General features: G+C 49.2%; 1 protein-coding gene across 2 annotated transcripts in view; it reads right to left on the reverse strand.

The window, feature by feature from the left end:
- LOC141155175 (complement C4-like) overlaps positions 1–22,302 on the reverse strand; it is a 161,442-nt gene that overhangs the window by 81,053 nt on the left and 58,087 nt on the right. The window contains exons 24-33 of one of the 2 annotated variants that reach the window (XM_073641875.1): positions 19,923–20,126; positions 19,418–19,493; positions 18,512–18,671; positions 18,154–18,255; positions 17,906–18,074; positions 17,444–17,610; positions 17,209–17,361; positions 16,409–16,468; positions 14,387–14,462; positions 10,915–11,086 (exon numbers count right to left, since the gene is read on the reverse strand). In XM_073641875.1, coding sequence (XP_073497976.1) covers positions 10,915–11,086; positions 14,387–14,462; positions 16,409–16,468; positions 17,209–17,361; positions 17,444–17,610; positions 17,906–18,074; positions 18,154–18,255; positions 18,512–18,671; positions 19,418–19,493; positions 19,923–20,126 — 1,339 coding nt within the window. The remainder of the gene's footprint in view (positions 1–10,914; positions 11,087–14,386; positions 14,463–16,408; positions 16,469–17,208; positions 17,362–17,443; positions 17,611–17,905; positions 18,075–18,153; positions 18,256–18,511; positions 18,672–19,417; positions 19,494–19,922; positions 20,127–22,302) is intronic. The other variant, XM_073641877.1, reaches the window with a different exon arrangement.

The following is a 22,302-nucleotide window of genomic DNA, read 5'->3' on the forward strand; positions in this document are numbered from 1 at the left end:
ATACTGTGTGGGGGCATCATACTGTGTGTAGGGCACTCTGGTAGCATTATACTGTGTGGGGGCATCATACTGTGTGTAGGGCACTCTGGTAGCATTATACTGTGTGGGGGCATCATACTGTGTGTAGGGCCCTCTGGTAGCATTATACTGTGTGGGGTGTCATACTGTGTGTAGGGTGCTCTGGTAGCATTATACTGTGTGGGGTATCATACTGTGTGCAGGGCAGTCTGGTAGCATTATACTGTGTGGGTGCATCATACTGTGTGTAGGGCACTCTGGTAGCATTATACTGTGTGGGGGCATCATACTGTGTGTAGGGCACTCTGGTAGCATTATACTGTGTGGGGACATTATACTGTGTGTAGGGCCCTCTGGTAGCATTATACTGTGTGGGGTATCATACTGTGTGTAGGGTGCTCTGGTAGCATTATACTGTGTGGGGGTATCATACTGTGTGTAGGGTGCTCTGGTAGCATTATACTGTGTGGAGGCATCATACTGTGTGTAGGGCCCTCTGGTAGCATTATACTGTGTGGGGGCATCATACTGTGTGTAGGGCACTCTGGTAGCATTATACTGTGTGGGGGCATCATACTGTGTGTAGGGCCCTCTGGTAGCATTATACTGTGTGGGGTGTCATACTGTGTGTAGGGTGCTCTGGTAGCATTATACTGTGTGGGGGCATCATACTGTGTGTAGGGCCCTCTGGTAGCATTATACTGTGTGGGGGCATCATACTGTGTGTAGGGCCCTCTGGTAGCATTATACTGTGTGGGGTATCATACTGTGTGTAGGGCCCTCTGGTAGCATTATACTGTGTGGAGGCATCATACTGTGTGTAGGGCCCTCTGGTAGCATTATACTGTGTGGGGGCATTATACTGTGTGTAGGGCACTCTGGTAGCGTTATACTGTGTGGGGTATCATACTGTGTGTAGGGCCCTCTGGTAGCATTATACTGTGTGGGTGCATCATACTGTGTGTAGGGCACTCTGGTAGCATTATACTGTGTGGGGGCATCATACTGTGTGTAGGGCCCTCTGGTAGCATTATACTGTGTGGGGGCATCATACTGTGTGTAGGGCACTCTGGTAGTATTATACTGTGTGGGGGTATCATACTGTGTGTAGGGCACTCTGGTAGCATTATACTGTGTGGGCTGTCATACTGTGTGTAGGGTACTCTGGTAGCATTATACTGTGTGGGGTGTCATACTGTGTGTAGGGTGCTCTGGTAGCATTATACTGTGTGGGGGCATCATACTGTGTGCAGGGCAGTCTGGTAGCATTATACTGTGTGGGTGCATCATACTGTGTGTAGGGCACTTTGGTAGCATTATACTGTGTGGGGGCATCATACTGTGTGTAGGTCCCTCTGGTAGCATTATACTGTGTGGGGGTATCATACTGTGTGCAGGGCCCTCTGGTAGCATTATACTGTGTGGGGGCATCATACTGTGTGTAGGGCCCTCTGGTAGCATTATACTGTGTGGGTGCATCGTACTGTGTGTAGGGCACTTTGGTAGCATTATACTGTGTGGGGGCATCTTACTGTGTAGGGCACTCTGGTAGTATTATACTGTGTGGGGTATCATACTGTGTGTAGGGCGCTCTGGTAGCATTATACTGTGTGGGGGCATCTTACTGTGTAGGGCACTCTGGTAGTATTATACTGTGTGGGGGTATCATACGGTGTGTAGGGCGCTCTGGTAGCATTATACTGTGTGGGGGTATCATACTGTGTGTAGGGCACTCTGGTAGCATTATACTGTGTGGGGTATCATACTGTGTGCAGGACAGTCTGGTAGCATTATACTGTGTGGGGGCATCATACTGTGTGCAGGGCAGTCTGGTAGCATTATATTGTGTGGGGTATCATACTGTGTGTAGGGCGCTCTGGTAGCATTATACTGTGTGGGGGTATCATACCGTGTGTAGGGCACTCTGGTAGCATTATACTGTGTGGGGTATCATACTGTGTGCAGGGCGCTCTGGTAGCATTATATTGTGTGGGGTATCATACTGTGTGCAGGGCAGTCTGGTAGCATTATACTGTGTGGGGTATCATACTGTGTGTAGGGCGCTCTGGTAGCATTATACTGTGTGGGGTATCATACTGTGTGTAGGGCGCTCTGGTAGCATTATACTGTTTGGGGTATCATACTGTGTGTAGGGCCCTCTGGTAGCATTATACTGTGTGGGTGCATCATACTGTGTGTAGGGCACTCTGGTAGCATTATACTGTGTGGGGTATCATACTGTGTGTAGGGCGCTCTGGTAGCATTATACTGTTTGGGGTATCATACTGTGTGTAGGGCCCTCTGGTAGCATTATACTGTGTGGGTGCATCATATTGTGTGTAGGGCGCTCTGGTAGCATTATACTGTTTGGGGTATCATACTGTGTGTAGGGTGCTCTGGTAGCATTATACTGTGTGGGGGCATCATACTGTGTGTTGGGCACTCTGGTAGCATTATACTGTTTGGGGTATCATACTGTGTGTAGGGCCCTCTGGTAGCATTATACTGTGTGGGTGCATCATACTGTGTGTAGGGCGCTCTGGTAGCATTATACTGTGTGGGGGTATCATACTGTGTGTAGGGCGCTCTGGTAGCATTATACTGTGTGGAGGCATTATACTGTGTGTAGGGCCCTCTGGTAGCATTATACTGTGTGGTGATATCATACTGTGTGTAGGGCCCTCTGGTAGCATTATACTGTGTGGGGGTATCATACTGTGTGTAGGGCGCTCTGGTAGCATTATACTGTGTGGGGGTATCATACTGTGTGTAGGGCACTCTGGTAGCATTATACTGTGTGGGGTATCATACTGTGTGCAGGGCGCTCTGGTAGCATTATACTGTGTGGGGTATCATACTGTGTGCAGGGCCCTCTGGTAGCATTATACTGTGTGGGGTATCATACTGTGTGCAGGGCGCTCTGGTAGCATTATACTGTGTGGGGTATCATACTGTGTGTAGGGCACTCTGGTAGCATTATACCTTGTGGGGTGTCATACTGTGTGTAGGGTGCTCTGGTAGCATTATACTGTGTGGGGTATCATACTGTGTGCAGGGCAGTCTGGTAGCATTATACTGTGTGGGTGCATCATACTGTGTGTAGGGCACTCTGGTAGCATTATACTGTGTGGGGGTATCATACTGTGTGTAGGGCCCTCTGGTAGCATTATACTGTGTGGGTGCATCATACTGTGTGTAGGGCACTCTGGTAGCATTATACTGTGTGGGGGCATCATACTGTGTGTAGGGCACTCTGGTAGCATTATACTGTGTGGGGGCATCATACTGTGTGTAGGGCCCTCTGGTAGCATTATACTGTGTGGGGTGTCATACTGTGTGTAGGGTGCTCTGGTAGCATTATACTGTGTGGGGTATCATACTGTGTGCAGGGCAGTCTGGTAGCATTATACTGTGTGGGTGCATCATACTGTGTGTAGGGCACTCTGGTAGCATTATACTGTGTGGGGGCATCATACTGTGTGTAGGGCACTCTGGTAGCATTATACTGTGTGGGGACATTATACTGTGTGTAGGGCCCTCTGGTAGCATTATACTGTGTGGGGTATCATACTGTGTGTAGGGTGCTCTGGTAGCATTATACTGTGTGGGGGTATGATACTGTGTGTAGGGTGCTCTGGTAGCATTATACTGTGTGGAGACATCATACTGTGTGTAGGGCCCTCTGGTAGCATTATACTGTGTGGGGGCATTATACTGTGTGTAGGGCACTCTGGTAGCGTTATACTGTGTGGGGTATCATACTGTGTGTAGGGCCCTCTGGTAGCATTATACTGTGTGGGTGCATCATACTGTGTGTAGGGCACTCTGGTAGCATTATACTGTGTGGGGGCATCATACTGTGTGTAGGGCCCTCTGGTAGCATTATACTGTGTGGGGGCATCATACTGTGTGTAGGGCACTCTGGTAGTATTATACTGTGTGGGGGTATCATACTGTGTGTAGGGCGCTCTGGTAGCATTATACTGTGTGGGCTGTCATACTGTGTGTAGGGTACTCTGGTAGCATTATACTGTGTGGGGTGTCATACTGTGTGTAGGGTGCTCTGGTAGCATTATACTGTGTGGGGGCATCATACTGTGTGCAGGGCAGTCTGGTAGCATTATACTGTGTGGGTGCATCATACTGTGTGCAGGGCCCTCTGGTAGCATTATACTGTGTGGGGGCATCATACTGTGTGTAGGGCACTTTGGTAGCATTATACTGTGTGGGGGCATCATACTGTGTGTAGGTCCCTCTGGTAGCATTATACTGTGTGGGGGTATCATACTGTGTGTAGGGCCCTCTGGTAGCATTATACTGTGTGTAGGGCACTCTGGTAGCATTATACTGTGTGGGGGCATCATACTGTGTGTAGGGCCCTCTGGTAGCATTATACTGTGTGGGGGCATCATACTGTGTGTAGGGCACTTTGGTAGCATTATACTGTGTGGGGGCATCATACTGTGTGTAGGTCCCTCTGGTAGCATTATACTGTGTGGGGGCATCATACTGTGTGTAGGGCCCTCTGGTAGCATTATACTGTGTGGGTGCATCGTACTGTGTGTAGGGCACTTTGGTAGCATTATACTGTGTGGGGGCATCTTACTGTGTAGGGCACTCTGGTAGTATTATACTGTGTGGGGTATCATACTGTGTGTAGGGCGCTCTGGTAGCATTATACTGTGTGGGGGCATCTTACTGTGTAGGGCACTCTGGTAGTATTATACTGTGTGGGGGTATCATACTGTGTGCAGGGCGCTCTGGTAGCATTATACTGTGTGGGGGTATCATACTGTGTGTAGGGCACTCTGTTAGCATTATACTGTGTGGGGTATCATACTGTGTGCAGGGCAGTCTGGTAGCATTATACTTTGTGGGGGCATCATACTGTGTGCAGGGCAGTCTGGTAGCATTATATTGTGTGGGGTATCATACTGTGTGTAGGGCGCTCTGGTAGCATTATACTGTGTGGGGGTATCATACCGTGTGTAGGGCCCTCTGGTAGCATTATACTGTGTGGGTGCATCATATTGTGTGTAGGGCGCTCTGGTAGCATTATACTGTTTGGGGTATCATACTGTGTGTAGGGTGCTCTGGTAGCATTATACTGTGTGGGGGCATCATACTGTGTGTTGGGCACTCTGGTAGCATTATACTGTTTGGGGTATCATACTGTGTGTAGGGCCCTCTGGTAGCATTATACTGTGTGGGTGCATCATACTGTGTGTAGGGCGCTCTGGTAGCATTATACTGTGTGGGGGTATCATACTGTGTGTAGGGCGCTCTGGTAGCATTATACTGTGTGGAGGCATTATACTGTGTGTAGGGCCCTCTGGTAGCATTATACTGTGTGGTGATATCATACTGTGTGTAGGGCCCTCTGGTAGCATTATACTGTGTGGGGGTATCATACTGTGTGTAGGGCGCTCTGGTAGCATTATACTGTGTGGGGGTATCATACTGTGTGTAGGGCACTCTGGTAGCATTATACTGTGTGGGGTATCATACTGTGTGCAGGGCGCTCTGGTAGCATTATACTGTGTGGGGTATCATACTGTGTGCAGGGCCCTCTGGTAGCATTATACTGTGTGGGGTATCATACTGTGTGCAGGGCGCTCTGGTAGCATTATACTGTGTGGGGTATCATACTGTGTGTAGGGCACTCTGGTAGCATTATACCTTGTGGGGTGTCATACTGTGTGTAGGGTGCTCTGGTAGCATTATACTGTGTGGGGTATCATACTGTGTGCAGGGCAGTCTGGTAGCATTATACTGTGTGGGTGCATCATACTGTGTGTAGGGCACTCTGGTAGCATTATACTGTGTGGGGGTATCATACTGTGTGTAGGGCCCTCTGGTAGCATTATACTGTGTGGGTGCATCATACTGTGTGTAGGGCACTCTGGTAGCATTATACTGTGTGGGGGCATCATACTGTGTGTAGGGCACTCTGGTAGCATTATACTGTGTGGGGGCATCATACTGTGTGTAGGGCCCTCTGGTAGCATTATACTGTGTGGGGTGTCATACTGTGTGTAGGGTGCTCTGGTAGCATTATACTGTGTGGGGTATCATACTGTGTGCAGGGCAGTCTGGTAGCATTATACTGTGTGGGTGCATCATACTGTGTGTAGGGCACTCTGGTAGCATTATACTGTGTGGGGGCATCATACTGTGTGTAGGGCACTCTGGTAGCATTATACTGTGTGGGGACATTATACTGTGTGTAGGGCCCTCTGGTAGCATTATACTGTGTGGGGTATCATACTGTGTGTAGGGTGCTCTGGTAGCATTATACTGTGTGGGGGTATGATACTGTGTGTAGGGTGCTCTGGTAGCATTATACTGTGTGGAGACATCATACTGTGTGTAGGGCCCTCTGGTAGCATTATACTGTGTGGGGGCATTATACTGTGTGTAGGGCACTCTGGTAGCGTTATATTGTGTGGGGTATCATACTGTGTGTAGGGCCCTCTGGTAGCATTATACTGTGTGGGTGCATCATACTGTGTGTAGGGCACTCTGGTAGCATTATACTGTGTGGGGGCATCATACTGTGTGTAGGGCCCTCTGGTAGCATTATACTGTGTGGGGGCATCATACTGTGTGTAGGGCACTCTGGTAGTATTATACTGTGTGGGGGTATCATACTGTGTGTAGGGCGCTCTGGTAGCATTATACTGTGTGGGCTGTCATACTGTGTGTAGGGTACTCTGGTAGCATTATACTGTGTGGGGTGTCATACTGTGTGTAGGGTGCTCTGGTAGCATTATACTGTGTGGGGGCATCATACTGTGTGCAGGGCAGTCTGGTAGCATTATACTGTGTGGGTGCATCATACTGTGTGCAGGGCCCTCTGGTAGCATTATACTGTGTGGGGGCATCATACTGTGTGTAGGGCACTTTGGTAGCATTATACTGTGTGGGGGCATCATACTGTGTGTAGGTCCCTCTGGTAGCATTATACTGTGTGGGGGTATCATACTGTGTGTAGGGCCCTCTGGTAGCATTATACTGTGTGTAGGGCACTCTGGTAGCATTATACTGTGTGGGGGCATCATACTGTGTGTAGGGCCCTCTGGTAGCATTATACTGTGTGGGGGCATCATACTGTGTGTAGGGCACTTTGGTAGCATTATACTGTGTGGGGGCATCATACTGTGTGTAGGTCCCTCTGGTAGCATTATACTGTGTGGGGGCATCATACTGTGTGTAGGGCCCTCTGGTAGCATTATACTGTGTGGGTGCATCGTACTGTGTGTAGGGCACTTTGGTAGCATTATACTGTGTGGGGGCATCTTACTGTGTAGGGCACTCTGGTAGTATTATACTGTGTGGGGTATCATACTGTGTGTAGGGCGCTCTGGTAGCATTATACTGTGTGGGGGCATCTTACTGTGTAGGGCACTCTGGTAGTATTATACTGTGTGGGGGTATCATACTGTGTGCAGGGCGCTCTGGTAGCATTATACTGTGTGGGGGTATCATACTGTGTGTAGGGCACTCTGTTAGCATTATACTGTGTGGGGTATCATACTGTGTGCAGGGCAGTCTGGTAGCATTATACTTTGTGGGGGCATCATACTGTGTGCAGGGCAGTCTGGTAGCATTATATTGTGTGGGGTATCATACTGTGTGTAGGGCGCTCTGGTAGCATTATACTGTGTGGGGGTATCATACCGTGTGTAGGGCACTCTGGTAGCATTATACTGTGTGGGGTATCATACTGTGTGCAGGGCGCTCTGGTAGCATTATACTGTGTGGGGTATCATACTGTGTGCAGGGCAGTCTGGTAGCATTATACTGTGTGGGGTATCATACTGTGTGTAGGGCGCTCTGGTAGCATTATACTGTGTGGGGTATCATACTGTGTGTAGGGCACTCTGGTAGAATTATACTGTGTGGGGTATCATACTGTGTGCAGGGCGCTCTGGTAGCATTATACTATGTGGGTGCATCATACTGTGTGTAGGGCACTCTGGTAGCATTATACTGTGTGGGGGCATCATACTGTGTGTAGGGCGCTCTGGTAGCATTATACTGTGTGGGGTATCATACTGTGTGTAGGGCCCTCTGGTAGCATTATACTGTGTGGGGTATCATACTGTGTGTAGGGCGCTCTGGTAGCATTATACTGTGTGGGGTATCATACTGTGTGTAGGGCCCTCTGGTAGCATTATACTGTGTGGGGTATCATACTGTGTGTAGGGCCCTCTGGTAGCATTATACTGTGTGGGGGTATCATACTGTGTGTAGGGCAGTCTGGTAGCATTATACTGTGTGGGGGCTTCATACTGTGTGTAGGGCCCTCTGGTAGCATTATACTGTGTGGGGGCATCATACTGTGTGTAGGGCAGTCTGGTAGCATTATACTGTGTGGGGGCATCATACTGTGTGTAGGGCAATCTGGTAGCATTATACTGTGTGGGGTATCATACTGTGTGTAGGGTGCTCTGGTAGCATTATACTGTGTGGGGTATCATACTGTGTGTAGGGCACTCTGGTAGCATTATACTGTGTGGGGGCATCATACTGTGTGTAGGGCACTCTGGTAGCATTATACTGTGTGGGGTGTCATACTGTGTGTAGGGCACTCTGGTAGCATTATACTGTGTGGGGGCATCTTACTTTGAGGGACACTGTGGGGTCATTATACTATGCGTAGGGGAATTCACTGTGGGGTATCATACTGTATGTAGAGGTCATATTTGGGGCATCATACTCTGTAGGAAACATGAAAGGGGTTTTGTAGTGGGTGAGAATACTAATGGGCTTCACTAGAAGCAAAATTACTGTGTTTGTGCCTCAATAGACGTCCTTCTCCCTGTCTTTAAAAATTATGGGTATGCCCTTGTGTGATTTGCAGAATTATATATTTTTTTAGCAATTAGAAATTTCATGATGGGGCTCCAAGATTTCTATGTACACCCCAGGGGACATCCTCAGCGTCATCTGTATGAATGGCTCCACCACTGCATGATTACATATTTACGACAGAGAAGGTAACATGAGACGTCATGTCCCGGGTGGACTCTCGTCATATAGCTATGGTATCTACAGTGGGGAAAAAAAGTATTTAGTCAGCCACCAATTGTGCAAGTTCTCCCACTTAAAAAGATGAGGTCGGCCTGTAATTGACATCATAGGTCGACCTCAACTACGAGAGACAAAATGAGAAAACAAATCCTGAAAATCACATTGTCTGATTTGGAAAGACATTTTTTCAAATTTTGGTGGAAAATAAGCATTTGGTTAATTACAAAAGTTCATCTCAATACTTTGTTATTTATCCTTTCTTGGCAATGACAGAGGTGAAACGTTTTCTGTAAGTCCTCACAAGGTTGGCACACACTGTTGCTGGTACGTTGGCCCAGTCCTCCATGCAGATCTCCTCTAGAGCAGTGATGTTTAGGGGCTGTCGCTGGACAACACGGACTTTCAACTCCCTCCAAAGGTTTTCTATAGGGTTTAGATCTGGAGACTAGCTAGGCCACTCCAGGACCTTGAAAAGCTTCTTACGAAGCCACTCCTTCATTGCCCTGGTGGTGTGCTCGGGATCATTGTCATGCTGAAAGACCCAGCCACGTTTCATCTTCAATGCCCTTGCTGATGGAAGGAGGTTTCCACTCAAAATCTCACGATACATGGCCCCATTCATTCTTTCATGTACATGGATCAGTCGTCCTGGTCCCTTGGCAGAGAAACAGCCCCAAAGCATGATGTTGCCACCCTCATGCTTCACAGTAGGTATGGTGTTCTTTGGATGCAACTCAGCATTCTTTCTCCTCCAAACACGCCGAGTTGTGTTTCTACCAAACAATTCTACTTTGGTTTCATCTGACCATATGACATTCTCCCAAAACTCTTCTGGATCGTCCAAATGCTCTCTAGCAAACTTCAGACGGGCCCGGACATGTAATGGCTTAAGCAGGGGGACACGTCTGGCACTGCAGGATCTGAGTCCCTGGTGGCGTAGTGTGTTACTGATGGTAGCCTGTGTAATGTTGGTCCCAGCTCTCTGTAGGTCATTCACTAGGTCCCTACGTGTGGTTCTGGGATTTTTGCTCACCATTCTTGAGATCATTTTGACCCCACGGGGTGAGATCTTGTGTGGAGCCCCAGATCGAGGGAGATTATCAGTGGTCTTGAATGTCTTCCATTTTCTAATTATTGCTCCCACAGATAATTTCTTCACATCAAGCTGCTTGCCTATTGCAGATTCAGTCTTCCCAGCCTGGTGCAGGGCTACAATTTTGTTTCTGGTGTCCTTCTACAGCTCCTTGGTCTTCACCATAGTGGAGTTTGGAGTGTGACTGTTTGAGGTTGAGGACAGGCATCTTTTATACTGATAACAAGTGCAAACAGGTGCCAGTACTACAGGTAATGAGTGGAGGACAGAGGAGCCAGTACTACAGGTAATGAGTGGAGGACAGAGGAGCCAGTACTACAGGTAATGAGTGGAGGACAGAGGAGCCAGTACTACAGGTAATGAGTGGAGGACAGAGGAGCCAGTACTACAGGTAATGAGTGGAGGACAGAGGAGCCAGTACTACAGGTAATGAGTGGAGGACAGAGGAGCCAGTACTACAGGTAATGAGTGGAGGAAAGAGGAGCCTCTTAAAGAAGAAGTTACAGGTCTGTGAGAGCCAGAAATCTTGCTTGTTTGTAATTGACCAAATACTTATTTTCCACCAAAATTTGAAAAAAATTTCTTTCCAAATCAGGCAAGACTTGTTTTCTCATTTTGTCTCTCATAGTTGAGGTCGACCTATGATGTCAATTACAGGCCGACCTCATCTTTTTAAGTGGGAGAACTTGCACAATTGGTGGCTGACTAAACACTTTTTTTCCCCACTGTAGAAGTATATTGTGTAGGAAGCTTGCGCCCGTCCTTACCTGAGACACACTTCATATATGACTTTGTTGACTTTCTCTTTTGGCTGTGACACCTCTCTCCTCGTTCTGCTCCTCAGGTCGTGCCAGTCAATGCCCCTCAAGGGTTCATCAGACATGCCCTCATCGCCGTAATCATAATCCTCATCATCATTCTTTCCTGCACCTGTATCTCCTATTGACACAGTGAAGAAAAACATGGTTCCTTGATTTCCAAAACAGTGCCACTCTTGCTAATAGACTGTGTGGGGTACTGCAACTCAGACCACGATAACACACATCACACATGGACTAAACTAGAAATGTTTTTATAATGTTAGACAACTTTACTAATAAGGTTTTCCCATGACTAACAAGAATATATGGACTAAAAATGTGTAACTGGGCAGGATCTGACCACAGGGACCTGCAAAGTTACGTCACTCTCCTGGTCTCCTGCATAGTCACTATCACGGTTCCGCTCAGATCACTCTCATGGTCCCCTTCATGATTGCTCTCTGTTCCCTTTACAGTCAGTCTCACGGTCCCCTTCACAGTCCCATTGATAGTTCCCCTCACAGTCACACTCATGGTCCCCCTCATAGTAACACTCATGGTCCCCCTCACAGTAACACTCATAGTCCCCCTCATAGTCACTCTCATAGTCACCCTCCCGATCACACTCATGGCCCCCCACACGGTCACTCTTATGGTCCCACTTCACGATTACGCTCTTGGTTCCCTTCACGGTCACTGTCATTGCCTCCTTCGCAGTCACTCTAATGGTCCCCCTCAAGTCACTCTCTTGGTCCCCTTCACAGTTTCTCTCATGGTCCCCCTTACAGTCATTCTCATGGTCCCCTTCACAGTTACTCTCTTGGACCCATTCACAGTCACTCTCATGGTTACCTTCACGATCACACTGATGGCCCCCCTCACAGTCACTCTCACGGTCCCCTTCATTGTCACTCTCAAGGTCCCCTTCATAGTCACTCTCAAGGTCCCCTTCATAGTCACTCTCAAGGTCCCACTCATACACACTTTCACGGTCTCCCTCACAGTCACTCTCACGGTCACACTCACGGTCCCCTCACAGTCAAACTCATATTCCCCCTAATAGTCACTCTCAAGGTCCCCCTCACAGTCACTCTCACAGTCCCCCTCACAGTCACTCTCACGGTCCCCCTCACAGTCACTCTCACGGTCCCCCTCACAGTCACTCTCACGATCCCCCTCACAGTCACTCTCACAGTCCCCCTCACAGTTACCCTCATGGTCCCTCTCACAGTCACTCTCACTGTCCCTCTCACAGTCACTCTCACGGTCCCCCTCACAGTCACTCTCACGGACCCCTCACAGTCACTCTCACGGTCCCTCTCACAGTCACTCTCACGATCCCCTTCACAGTCACTCTCACGGTCCCCCTCACAGTCACTCTCACGGTCCCTCTCACAGTCACTCTCACGGTCCCTCTCACAGTTACCCTCACGGTCCCTCTCACAGTCACTCTCACGGTCCCCCTCACAGTCACTCTCACGTTCCCCCTCACAGTCACTCTCACGTTCCCCCTCACAGTCACTCTCACGTTCCCCCTCACAGTCATTCTCACAGTCCCCCTCACAGTCACTCTCACGTTTCCCCCTCACAGTCACTCTCACGTTTCCCCCGACAGTCACTCTCACGTTCCCCCTCACAGTCATTCTCACGGTCCCCCTCACAGTCATTCTCACGGTCCCCCTCACAGTCACTCTCATGGTCCCCCTCACAGTCACTCTCTTGGTCCCCCTCACAGTCACTCTCACAATCCCCCTCATAGTCACTCTCATGGTCCCCCTCACAGTCACTCTCATGTTCCCTCTCACAGTCACTCTCACAGTCCCCCCTCACAGTCACTCTCACAGTCACTCTCACGGTCCCCCTCACAGTCATTCTCACGGTCCCCCTCCCAGTCACTCTCACGGTCCCCCTCACAGTCACTCTCTTGGTCCCCCTCACAGTCACTCTCACAATCCCCCTCATAGTCACTCTCATGGCCCCCCTCACAGTCACTCTCACGTTCCCCCTCACAGTCACTCTCACAGTCCCCCTCACAGTCACTCTCACCGTCCCCCTCACAGTCACTCTCACTGTCCCCCTCACAGTCACTCTCACGGTCCCCCTCACAGTCACTCTCTTGGTCCCCCTCACAGTCACTCTCACAATCCCCCTCATAGTCACTCTCATGGCCCCCCTCACAGTCACTCTCACAATCCCCCTCACAGTCACTCTCACGGTCCCCCTCACAGTCACTGTCACCGTCCCCCTCACAGTCACTCTCACGGTCCCCCTCCCAGTCACTCTCACGGTCCCCCTCACAGTCATTCTCACGGTCCCCCTCCCAGTCACTCTCACAGTCCCCCTCACAGTCACTCTCTTGGTCCCCCTCACAGTCACTCTCACAATCCCCCTCATAGTCACTCTCATGGGCCCCCTCACAGTCACTCTCACGTCCCCCTCACAGTCACTCTCACAGTCCCCCTCACAGTCACTCTCACAGTCCCCCTCACAGTCATTCTCACGGTCCCCCTCACAGTCACTCTCACGGTCCCCCTCACAGTCACTCTCTTGGTCCCCCTCACAGTCACTCTCACAATCCCCCTCATAGTCACTCTCATGGTCCCCCCCACAGTCACTCTCACGGTCCCCCTCACAGTCACTCTCACGGTCCCCCTCACAGTCATTCTCACGGTCCCCCTCACAGTCACTCTCACGGTCCCCCTCACAGTCACTCTCTTGGTCCCCCTCACAGTCACTCTCACAATCCCCCTCATAGTCACTCTCATGGTCCCCCTCACAGTCACTCTCACGGTCCCCCTCACAGTCACTCTCACGGTCCCCCTCACAGTCACTCTCACGGTCCCCCTCACAGTCACTCTCACGGTCCCCCTCACAGTCACTCTCACGGTCCCCCTCACAGTCATTCTCACGGTCCCCCTCACAGTCACTCTCACGGTCCCCCTCACAGTCACTCTCACGGTCCCCCTCACAGTCACTCTCACGGTCCCCCTCACAGTCACTCTCACGGTCCCCCTCACAGTCACTCTCACGGTCCCCCTCACAGTCACTCTCACGGTCCCCCTCACAGTCACTTACGGTCCTTTTATTTATTGTAAAAAATTAAAACTACTAGATTCTCAGTCCAGAGGGGATTGGACTTCCCAAATCAAGGATTAATTGAGGGTCAAACTGCACCAATCCCCCAATTCACACATGATTAATGACTTGATAGAAATGTTTTCTGCCCAGCATTATACACAATCCCATTTTATCAACCTTCTGAGCTGTAAAGCGCACGTGTGCAAGATTCAATTACAGGGGGGATTCTTGGCAGTTTTCGGTTCCTCATGGGTGGAGCTTACATTTATGTATGCAGTATGTATGCACATCCTCTATACAGTCTATATATGGGGCCATTTACCCTCCTTATAATCTATGAAGATCTCATCGTTAATATTACCGTCCACTTTTACTGCAAGTTCCAGCTGTGAGCAGGTCGTGTTCTCCGCTTCTATGATGTTATACATCTTCAGGACCTGAGAGCGGATAAATATGAAACAGTGACGTAGAGGAAAGTAAAGCAAGTTCTTCTGTTATTCCTCCTAGAAATGTATAATTAAAATAACAACTGGGAGTTACCAGGTTGGGGGGGTGTCCCCCTAAACTAACCAATCAATGCTCACTGAGTCAGGACACGCCCCTTTGACAGGGGGAAATGACAAATTATTTACAAATTTTCACCTATAATAACAGAGGAATGGTGGTATACACAGCTCCCTGCTGAGGAGCCGCGTCCCTGCTGAGGAGCCACGTCCCTGCTGAGGAACCGTGTCCTTGCTGAGGACCCACGTCCCTGCTGCGGAGCCGTGTCCCTGCTGAGGAGCCGGGTTCCTGCTGAGGAACCGTGTCCCTGCTGTGGAGCCACGTCCCTGCAGAGAAGCCGTGTCCCTGCTGAGGAGCCGCATCCCTGCTGAGGAACCGTGTCCTTGCTGAGGAGCCGCGTTCCTGCTGAGGAGCCGTGTCCCTGCCGAGGAGCCGTGTTTCTGCTGAGGAGCCACATCCCTGTTGAGGAGCCATGTCCCTGCTGAGGAGCCGTGTCCCTGCTGAAGTAGCCATGTCCCTGCTGAGGAGCCACGTCCCTGCTGAGGAGCTGTGATCCTGCAGAGGAGCAGTGTCCCTGCTGAGGAGCCGTGTCCCTGCTGAGGAGCCGCGTTCCTGCTGAGGAGCCGTGTCCCTGCTGAGGAGCCACGTCCCTGCTGAGGAGCCACGTCCCTGCTGAGGAACCATGTCCTTGCTGAGGACCCACGTCCCTGCTGAGGAGCCGCGTCTCTGCTGAGGAGCCGCGTCCCTGCTGAGGAGCCACGTCCCTGCTGAGGAGCCGCGTCCCTGCTGAGGAGCCGCGTCCCTGCTGAGGAACCGTGTCCTTGCTGAGGATCTGCGTCCCTGCTGAGGAGCCGCGTCCCTGCTGAGGAACCGTGTCCCTGCTGAGGAGCCACGTCCCTGCTGAGAAGCCGTGTCCCAGCTGAGGAGCCGCATCCCTGCTGAGGAACCGTGTCCTTGCTGAGGAGCCGCGTTCCTGCTGAGGAGCCGTGTCCCTCCTGAGGAGCTGGGTTCCTGCTGAGGAGACACATCCCTGTTGAGGAGCCGTGTCCCTGCTGAGGAACCGTGTCCCTGCTGAGGAGCCACGTCCCTGCTGAGAAGCCGTGTCCCTGCTGAGGAGCCGCATCCCTGCTGAGGAACCATGTCCTTGCTGAGGAGCCGCGTTCTTGCTGAGGAGCCGTGTCCCTGCTGAAGTAGATATGTCCCTGCTGAGGAGCCACGTCCCTGCTAAGGAGCCGTGTTCCTGCAGAGGAGCCGTGTCCCTGCTGAGGAGCCGTGTCCCTGCTGAGGAGCCGTGTCCCTGCTGAGGAGCCACGTTCCTGCTGAGGAGCCGTGTCCCTGCTGAGGAGCCGCGTTCCTGCTGAGGAGCCGTGTCCCTGCTGAGGAGCCGCGTTCCTGCAGAGGAGCAGTGTCCCTGCTGAGGAGCCGCGTTCCTGCTGAGGAGCCATGTCCCTGCTGAGGAGCCGCGTTCCTGCAGAGGAGCCGTGTCCCTGCTGAGGAGCCGTGTCCCTGCTGAAGAGCCGCGTTCCTGCTGAGGAGCCGTGTCCCTGCTGAAGAGCCGCGTTCCTGCTGAGGAGCCGTGTCCCTGCTGAGGAGCCACGTTCCTGCTGAGGAGCCGCGTTCCTGCTGAGGAGCCGTGTCCCTGCTGAGGAGCCGCGTTCCTGCAGAGGAGCAGTGTCCCTGCTGAGGAGCCGTGTCCCTGCTGAGGAGCCGTGTCCCTGCTGAGGAGCCACGTTCCTGCTGAGGAGCCATGTTACTGCTGAGGAGCCGCGTTCCTGCTGAGGAGCAACGTACCTGCTGAGGAGCCACGTCCGTACCGTGCATTACCTGGCCACCTATACATTTCAATGGGTGCTGTAAAATAGGTTTACCCCAAACTTACTTTTAGGACACCGGTTCCTTTTCCAGACACTTTCACCTTAAATTTCGTTCCCATCGATCTCTACAAAGCAAAGAATAAAAAGCACCTTTTATATTACTGCTCCCTGTGGCATTAAAGTGCTTTCCACTTTAACCCCTTCAGGACCAGGCATTTTTTTTCCATTTTTGCACTTTCATTTTTTTCCCCTCCCCTGCTTCCAAGAGCCATAACTTTTTTATTTTCTCCGTCCTCACAGCCGTATGAGGACTTATTTTTCAACCCTTTAAATTGATGTTCCCTCTATAAAGTCCAGCCACAGGCTTCACAGAAGGACCAACATTGCAGCGACATTAGCCTCCAGCTACCGTGGTAAACCATCAGCCCGCCATGATTGCGCAGTGGGGTGAGCCTAGTCATATAAATGTCACTGTCAATGATTGACAGCAGCGTCTAGAAACTGGTTAAACAGCAGCAAACTGTGAGCGCTCCGGTTGATGCTGTTAACAGCAGATGTCGGTTGTTGGGTATGGTACATCTTAATGTTAGATAAATTGGCTGCTTTCTCCAAAAACAACGCCACTCTTGTCCATTGGCTGTGTCTGGTATTGCAGCTCATTGACAATTATTTCGGGGAGATGGCATGTAATACCCTGCCTCGCCCTGGGGTCACTGCCTCTTCATGCCGCACACTGGGAGCTGGACCCCAACATGGAAAACTGCTATATACTGTACATAGTCTGGTCCGGCAACACATAAAGTCCTGACCGGGGACTGTCATCCCTAATTGTTCCCCCTGTAACCTGATCTTCTCCAGCTCTCACCAGCTCCTCCTGGATGCTTTCCTCGCTCCTCAAAATGAACTCCTGCTTCAGAGACCTCTCCAGCGAGTTGACCACCACCCGTAACTCATTCCTTTCACTCGTGTGTGTCTTGATCCAATATTCAGAGAGAGCTTCCAGCGCCATCACCGTGTCCTGGGGGAAAATAAAGGTCATATTTGGACTCCGTATGGTGCACCATAAGGGACGGAGTAGTAATCCTTTTCGGGAGACTGACCTGGGTTGACTTAAATCCCCCACCGTAATTCTCCTGCTCCGACAGCCAGGCGTACATCTTCTTGGCGCTATGTAAATCGTTTTGGAGCAGGGCCGTAAGTAACGCGTATGCTGTGGCCTCAACAGCAAGTGCAGTCTTCGCAGGACCAAAGTAAATAGTATCCTTATCTATGGAGGGAAAAGAAATGCCCTAAAATTAATTAGGCTCAATACAGTGACAACTGTTACGGTTGTGTCTCGGTGTCTCGTTATGCATCGAAGATTTTTTGACAGCAGCTCTCTCTGCCTCTAGCACAGCAGGAAATCTCAGCACAGTCCCCATCACCGAGAGGCAACAGATTCTCATCCAACCAACCGGCTGCTTGTAAAAACAGATACGATCATATGTATATTTCTTTGGTTGGCACAGGCAATAAGGACAGGGAGGTTTTGGAGGTCTTTTTTCGACTATTTTGATGCTTACTACGATCCTCCTGTGCCGCAAACATGAGGTTGGTATATGCCTTGTCCTTCAAAAAGGAGTCACTAGAAGCGAGATTGAGGGCATAGGCGGTGACGGCTAAGGAGTACGGCTCTTTGATGTTCTCCAGCATAGAGCGGATATAGTCAATGGCTTTGGCGATGCTTCTCTTCTGTGAAGGACATAAAGAGACGACGTAGATCAAATCGTATGTAAAAGATGGAAAAGTGACATGGAGGAAGCAGACATACCACTTTGGTATCATCTTCAGGCATAGCGTCCTTGGCAAGATGGAGAGCCACCAACACGTAGGACGTAAGAGACACATCTGCTGTCTTCCCCGCAACACCACCCTACGTGGGCAAAGAATATACTCAACAAGGGTCTATGGGGTAAACATTTTATCCAACATGGAAGCCAATGCAGCGGTAAAATATGTAATGCGATTAAGCATCGGTCGTGCCATTGTCTTCGCCATCTATTATCGGGACGTTGATCCTTAGGTGAGGGATTAGCAGACAGATTAAAAGTGTCTTGGAAAGAGGAGATGTGAGCAGAAGTGGAAGATGGAAATGTGATAAAATATCGAAGAATTTAGGTCAATTTTACCATCATATCTTTGTGGATCACCGGATTGTTATCCAGGAAAGCTCCGGTGTCGCTCTGTTGGGTGGTCAGGTAGGTGGCAGATATTTTGATTTCTTCTACCACGTCAACGTCAATGTATTTACGGCAGAGGGAGATGACTTTAACCACAAAAGCTGTCAGCCTAAGACATAGCAAGAGATTCAGTATGTATAACGCTACTGTACAATTTGGGGGTAAAATAGTGCAAAATTTCCATGATAAATCAGAGAAGGACTGAAATCATCATCTGGTTGGCATCATGGCTCTATCCTCTTAGGACTGTGTTGTCCCAATGGTCAGAAATGTGCAGTCTTCTGTGCTATTCTGAATCAAGGTGGACCCATGGGATCTACTGATACCTGTTGCAAAATAGATGCGTCATATCCATCATAGATCTTCTAAGAATGGAACCCATGATTTCGTTGTGAACAAGGAATCACTAAGGCTCATGCCCTAGTATAAGGCCAGTAGGGCCTGATTACTATCTGGAAGGGAAACCAGTTTGGATCTCATGTATAATATCTGTTTTATGGTGGCTTTGTGGTCTCTGAAAACAGTGTAAAGTTCTCCTTACACGTATCAGACTACCACTTGCTAAATCATTGTAGAAAGTTGAAGGAATACAGTATATCCACCAATCCAATCAGACATTGAGGTTGTGGCCCCCGTAGCAGGGGCTAAAGTACTCTACCACAAGTGGTGTCCAGCCAATAGGTGGAGAAGTCATGGCTGGAGCCACTCTGCCCATGATCCGGAACCATGTCAAGACCACATATTTGCATAGATGAGGATGTGATTTTGACCCTTTAAATAACCAAAGATACCAGCAATGGATATAACTATGAGATATACTCAAGATGTAGAGAAGTAAAGAAGTCCCCATCTTACCAAGTACTGCTGGGCCGGGTCAGCCATGCACCATAGGACCCATCTTTCTTCCTGTACTGCAATATTCTTGAGTATCCTGGGGGCAACAAACCAGCCCAATTGTATAAGGAGACCATCATTTGTATAGTTTGTAGTCAGTTTTATGACACTTCATGTGCATACACCAAAACAGTCCAGACAAAATGGTAAAAACACAACTTTTGGATAACCCTACCACTAATATCTGGATTTCTAAAGAATGTCAGAATCGCTTCTTATACCTTGATTCTTCAATGTCTCTCCTAACCACATAGCTTAATGGGGTTTCCAGGGTGAACTTCTCAAAATAGCCTAAATTTGGGGATGTATTATTGGAAACCACCCAGCTTTCCTGTAGAACAAGGTATGGTGACTCTGGATGGGGATCAAACATAATTTTAGCAGCTTTTGTAGCACTATATCAGTGTGCGGAGGTCGGGTACATCTGTATAATGCAAAACACTTTTTTAACAATGGATAAAAGTACCGTTTTTCATGTTCTCCAGCGCGTCATCTTTGCGGTCGGGTGGTAGCATCATCCACTTGTCCGTGTGATCGAGGTAGCGCATCGCATAGACCCCCGGAGCAGTGGAGATCATGGTTTGCTCAGCACAGCCATATGGTACCCGGATCAGTCTACTGACCCCATCACTACTCAGGCTGTTGTTGATGGTGTTCATGGGGGAGTCCACTGTGATAGGAAAGAAGACACAAGTACAAGTGACAGGAGGAAATAACAAATAATATTGCTCTAAGCCATATTTATATCCATAGGGGTCAGTTTTATATCAGTAGTAAATAAAGCATTATGGTCAACTCCCCAGGAATTCCCAGGAGGCCCCCAAAAGTGACTTTCCTGACAAACTCATCTCTGCTAGTCTGGAAACTTAGCTCTGCTGTTCCAAGGCGCCTGTCATCATACTTAGCTCTGCTGTTCCAAGACAGCAGTCATCATACTTAGTTCTGCTGTTCCAAGACAGCTGTCATCATACTTAGCTCTGCTGTTCCAAGACACCTGTCATCATACTTAGCTCTGCTGTTTCAAGACACCTGTCATCATACTTAGCTCTGCTGTTCCAAGACACCTGTCATCATACTTAGCTCTGCTGTTCCAAGACACCTGTCATCATACTTAGCTCTGCTGTTTCAAGACACCTGTCATCATACTTAGCTCTACTGTTTCATGACACCTGTCATCATACTTAGCTCTGCTGTTTCAAGGCACCTGTCATCATACTTGGCTCTGCTGTTTCAAGACACCTGTCATCATACTTAGCTCTGCTGTTTCAAGACACCTGTCATCATACTTGGCTCTGCTGTTTCAAGACACCTGTCATCATACTTAGCTCTGCTGTTTCAAGACACCTGTCATCATACTTGGCTCTGCTGTTTCAAGACACCTGTCATCATACTTAGCTCTGCTGTTTCAAGACACCTGTCATCATACTTAGCTCTGCTGTTCCAAGACAGCTGTCATCATACTTAGCTCTGCTGTTTCAAGGCACCTGTCATCATACTTAGCTCTGCTGTTTCAAGACACCTGTCATCATACTTAGCTCTGCTGTTTCAAGGCACCTGTCATCATACTTAGCTCTGCTGTTTCAAGACACCTGTCATCATACTTGGCTCTGCTGTTTCAAGACACCTGTCATCATACTTAGCTCTGCTGTTTCAAGACACCTGTCATCATACTTGGCTCTGCTGTTTCAAGACACCTGTCATCATACTTAGCTCTGCTGTTTCAAGGCACCTGTCATCATACTTAGCTCTGCTGTTTCATGACACCTGTCATCATACTTAGCTCTGCTGTTTCAAGACACCTGTCATCATACTTAGCTCTGCTGTTTCAAGACACCTGTCATCATACTTAGCTCTGCTGTTTCAAGACACCTGTCATCATACTTAGTTCTGCTGTTTCAAGACACCTGTCATCATACTTAGCTCTGCTGTTTCAAGGCACCTGTCATCATACTTGGCTCTGCTGTTTCATGACACCTGTCATCATACTTAGCTCTGCTGTTTCAAGACACCTGTCATCATACTTAGCTCTGCTGTTTCAAGGCACCTGTCATCATACTTGGCTCTGCTGTTTCAAGACAGCTGTCATCATACTTAGCTCTGCTGTTTCAAGACAGCTGTCATCATACTTGGCTCTGCTGTTTCATGACACCTGTCATCATACTTAGCTCTGCTGTTTCAAGACAGCTGTCATCATACTTAGCTCTGCTGTTTCAAGACAGCTGTCATCATACTTAGCTCTGCTGTTTCAAGGCACCTGTCATCATACTTGGCTCTGCTGTTTCATGACACCTGTCATCATACTTAGCTCTGCTGTTTCAAGACAGCTGTCATCATACTTAGCTCTGCTGTTTCATGACACCTGTCATCATACTTAGCTCTGCTGTTTCAAGGCACCTGTCATCATACTTAGCTCTGCTGTTTCAAGGCACCTGTCATCATACTTGGCTCTGCTGTTTCATGACACCTGTCATCATACTTAGCTCTGCTGTTTCAAGACACCTGTCATCATACTTAGCTCTGCTGTTTCAAGGCACATGTCATCATACTTGGCTCTGCTGTTTCAAGGCACCTGTCATCATACTTAGCTCTGCTGTTTCATGACACCTGTCATCATACTTGGCTCTGCTGTTTCAAGGCACATGTCATCATACTTGGCTCTGCTGTTTCAAGACACCTGTCATCATACTTGGCTCTGCTGTTTCAAGACACCTGTCATCATACTTAGCTCTGCTGTTTCATGACACCTGTCATCATACTTGGCTCTGCTGTTTCAAGACAGCTGTCATCATACTTGGCTCTGCTGTTTCAAGACACCTGTCATCATACTTAGCTCTGCTGTTTCAAGA

This window comes from Phyllobates terribilis, unplaced genomic scaffold (genome assembly GCF_046119375.1).
Source record: "Phyllobates terribilis strain yellow unplaced genomic scaffold, ASM4611937v1 Scaffold_7__3_contigs__length_470593459, whole genome shotgun sequence".
Lineage (NCBI taxonomy): Eukaryota > Metazoa > Chordata > Amphibia > Anura > Dendrobatidae > Phyllobates > Phyllobates terribilis.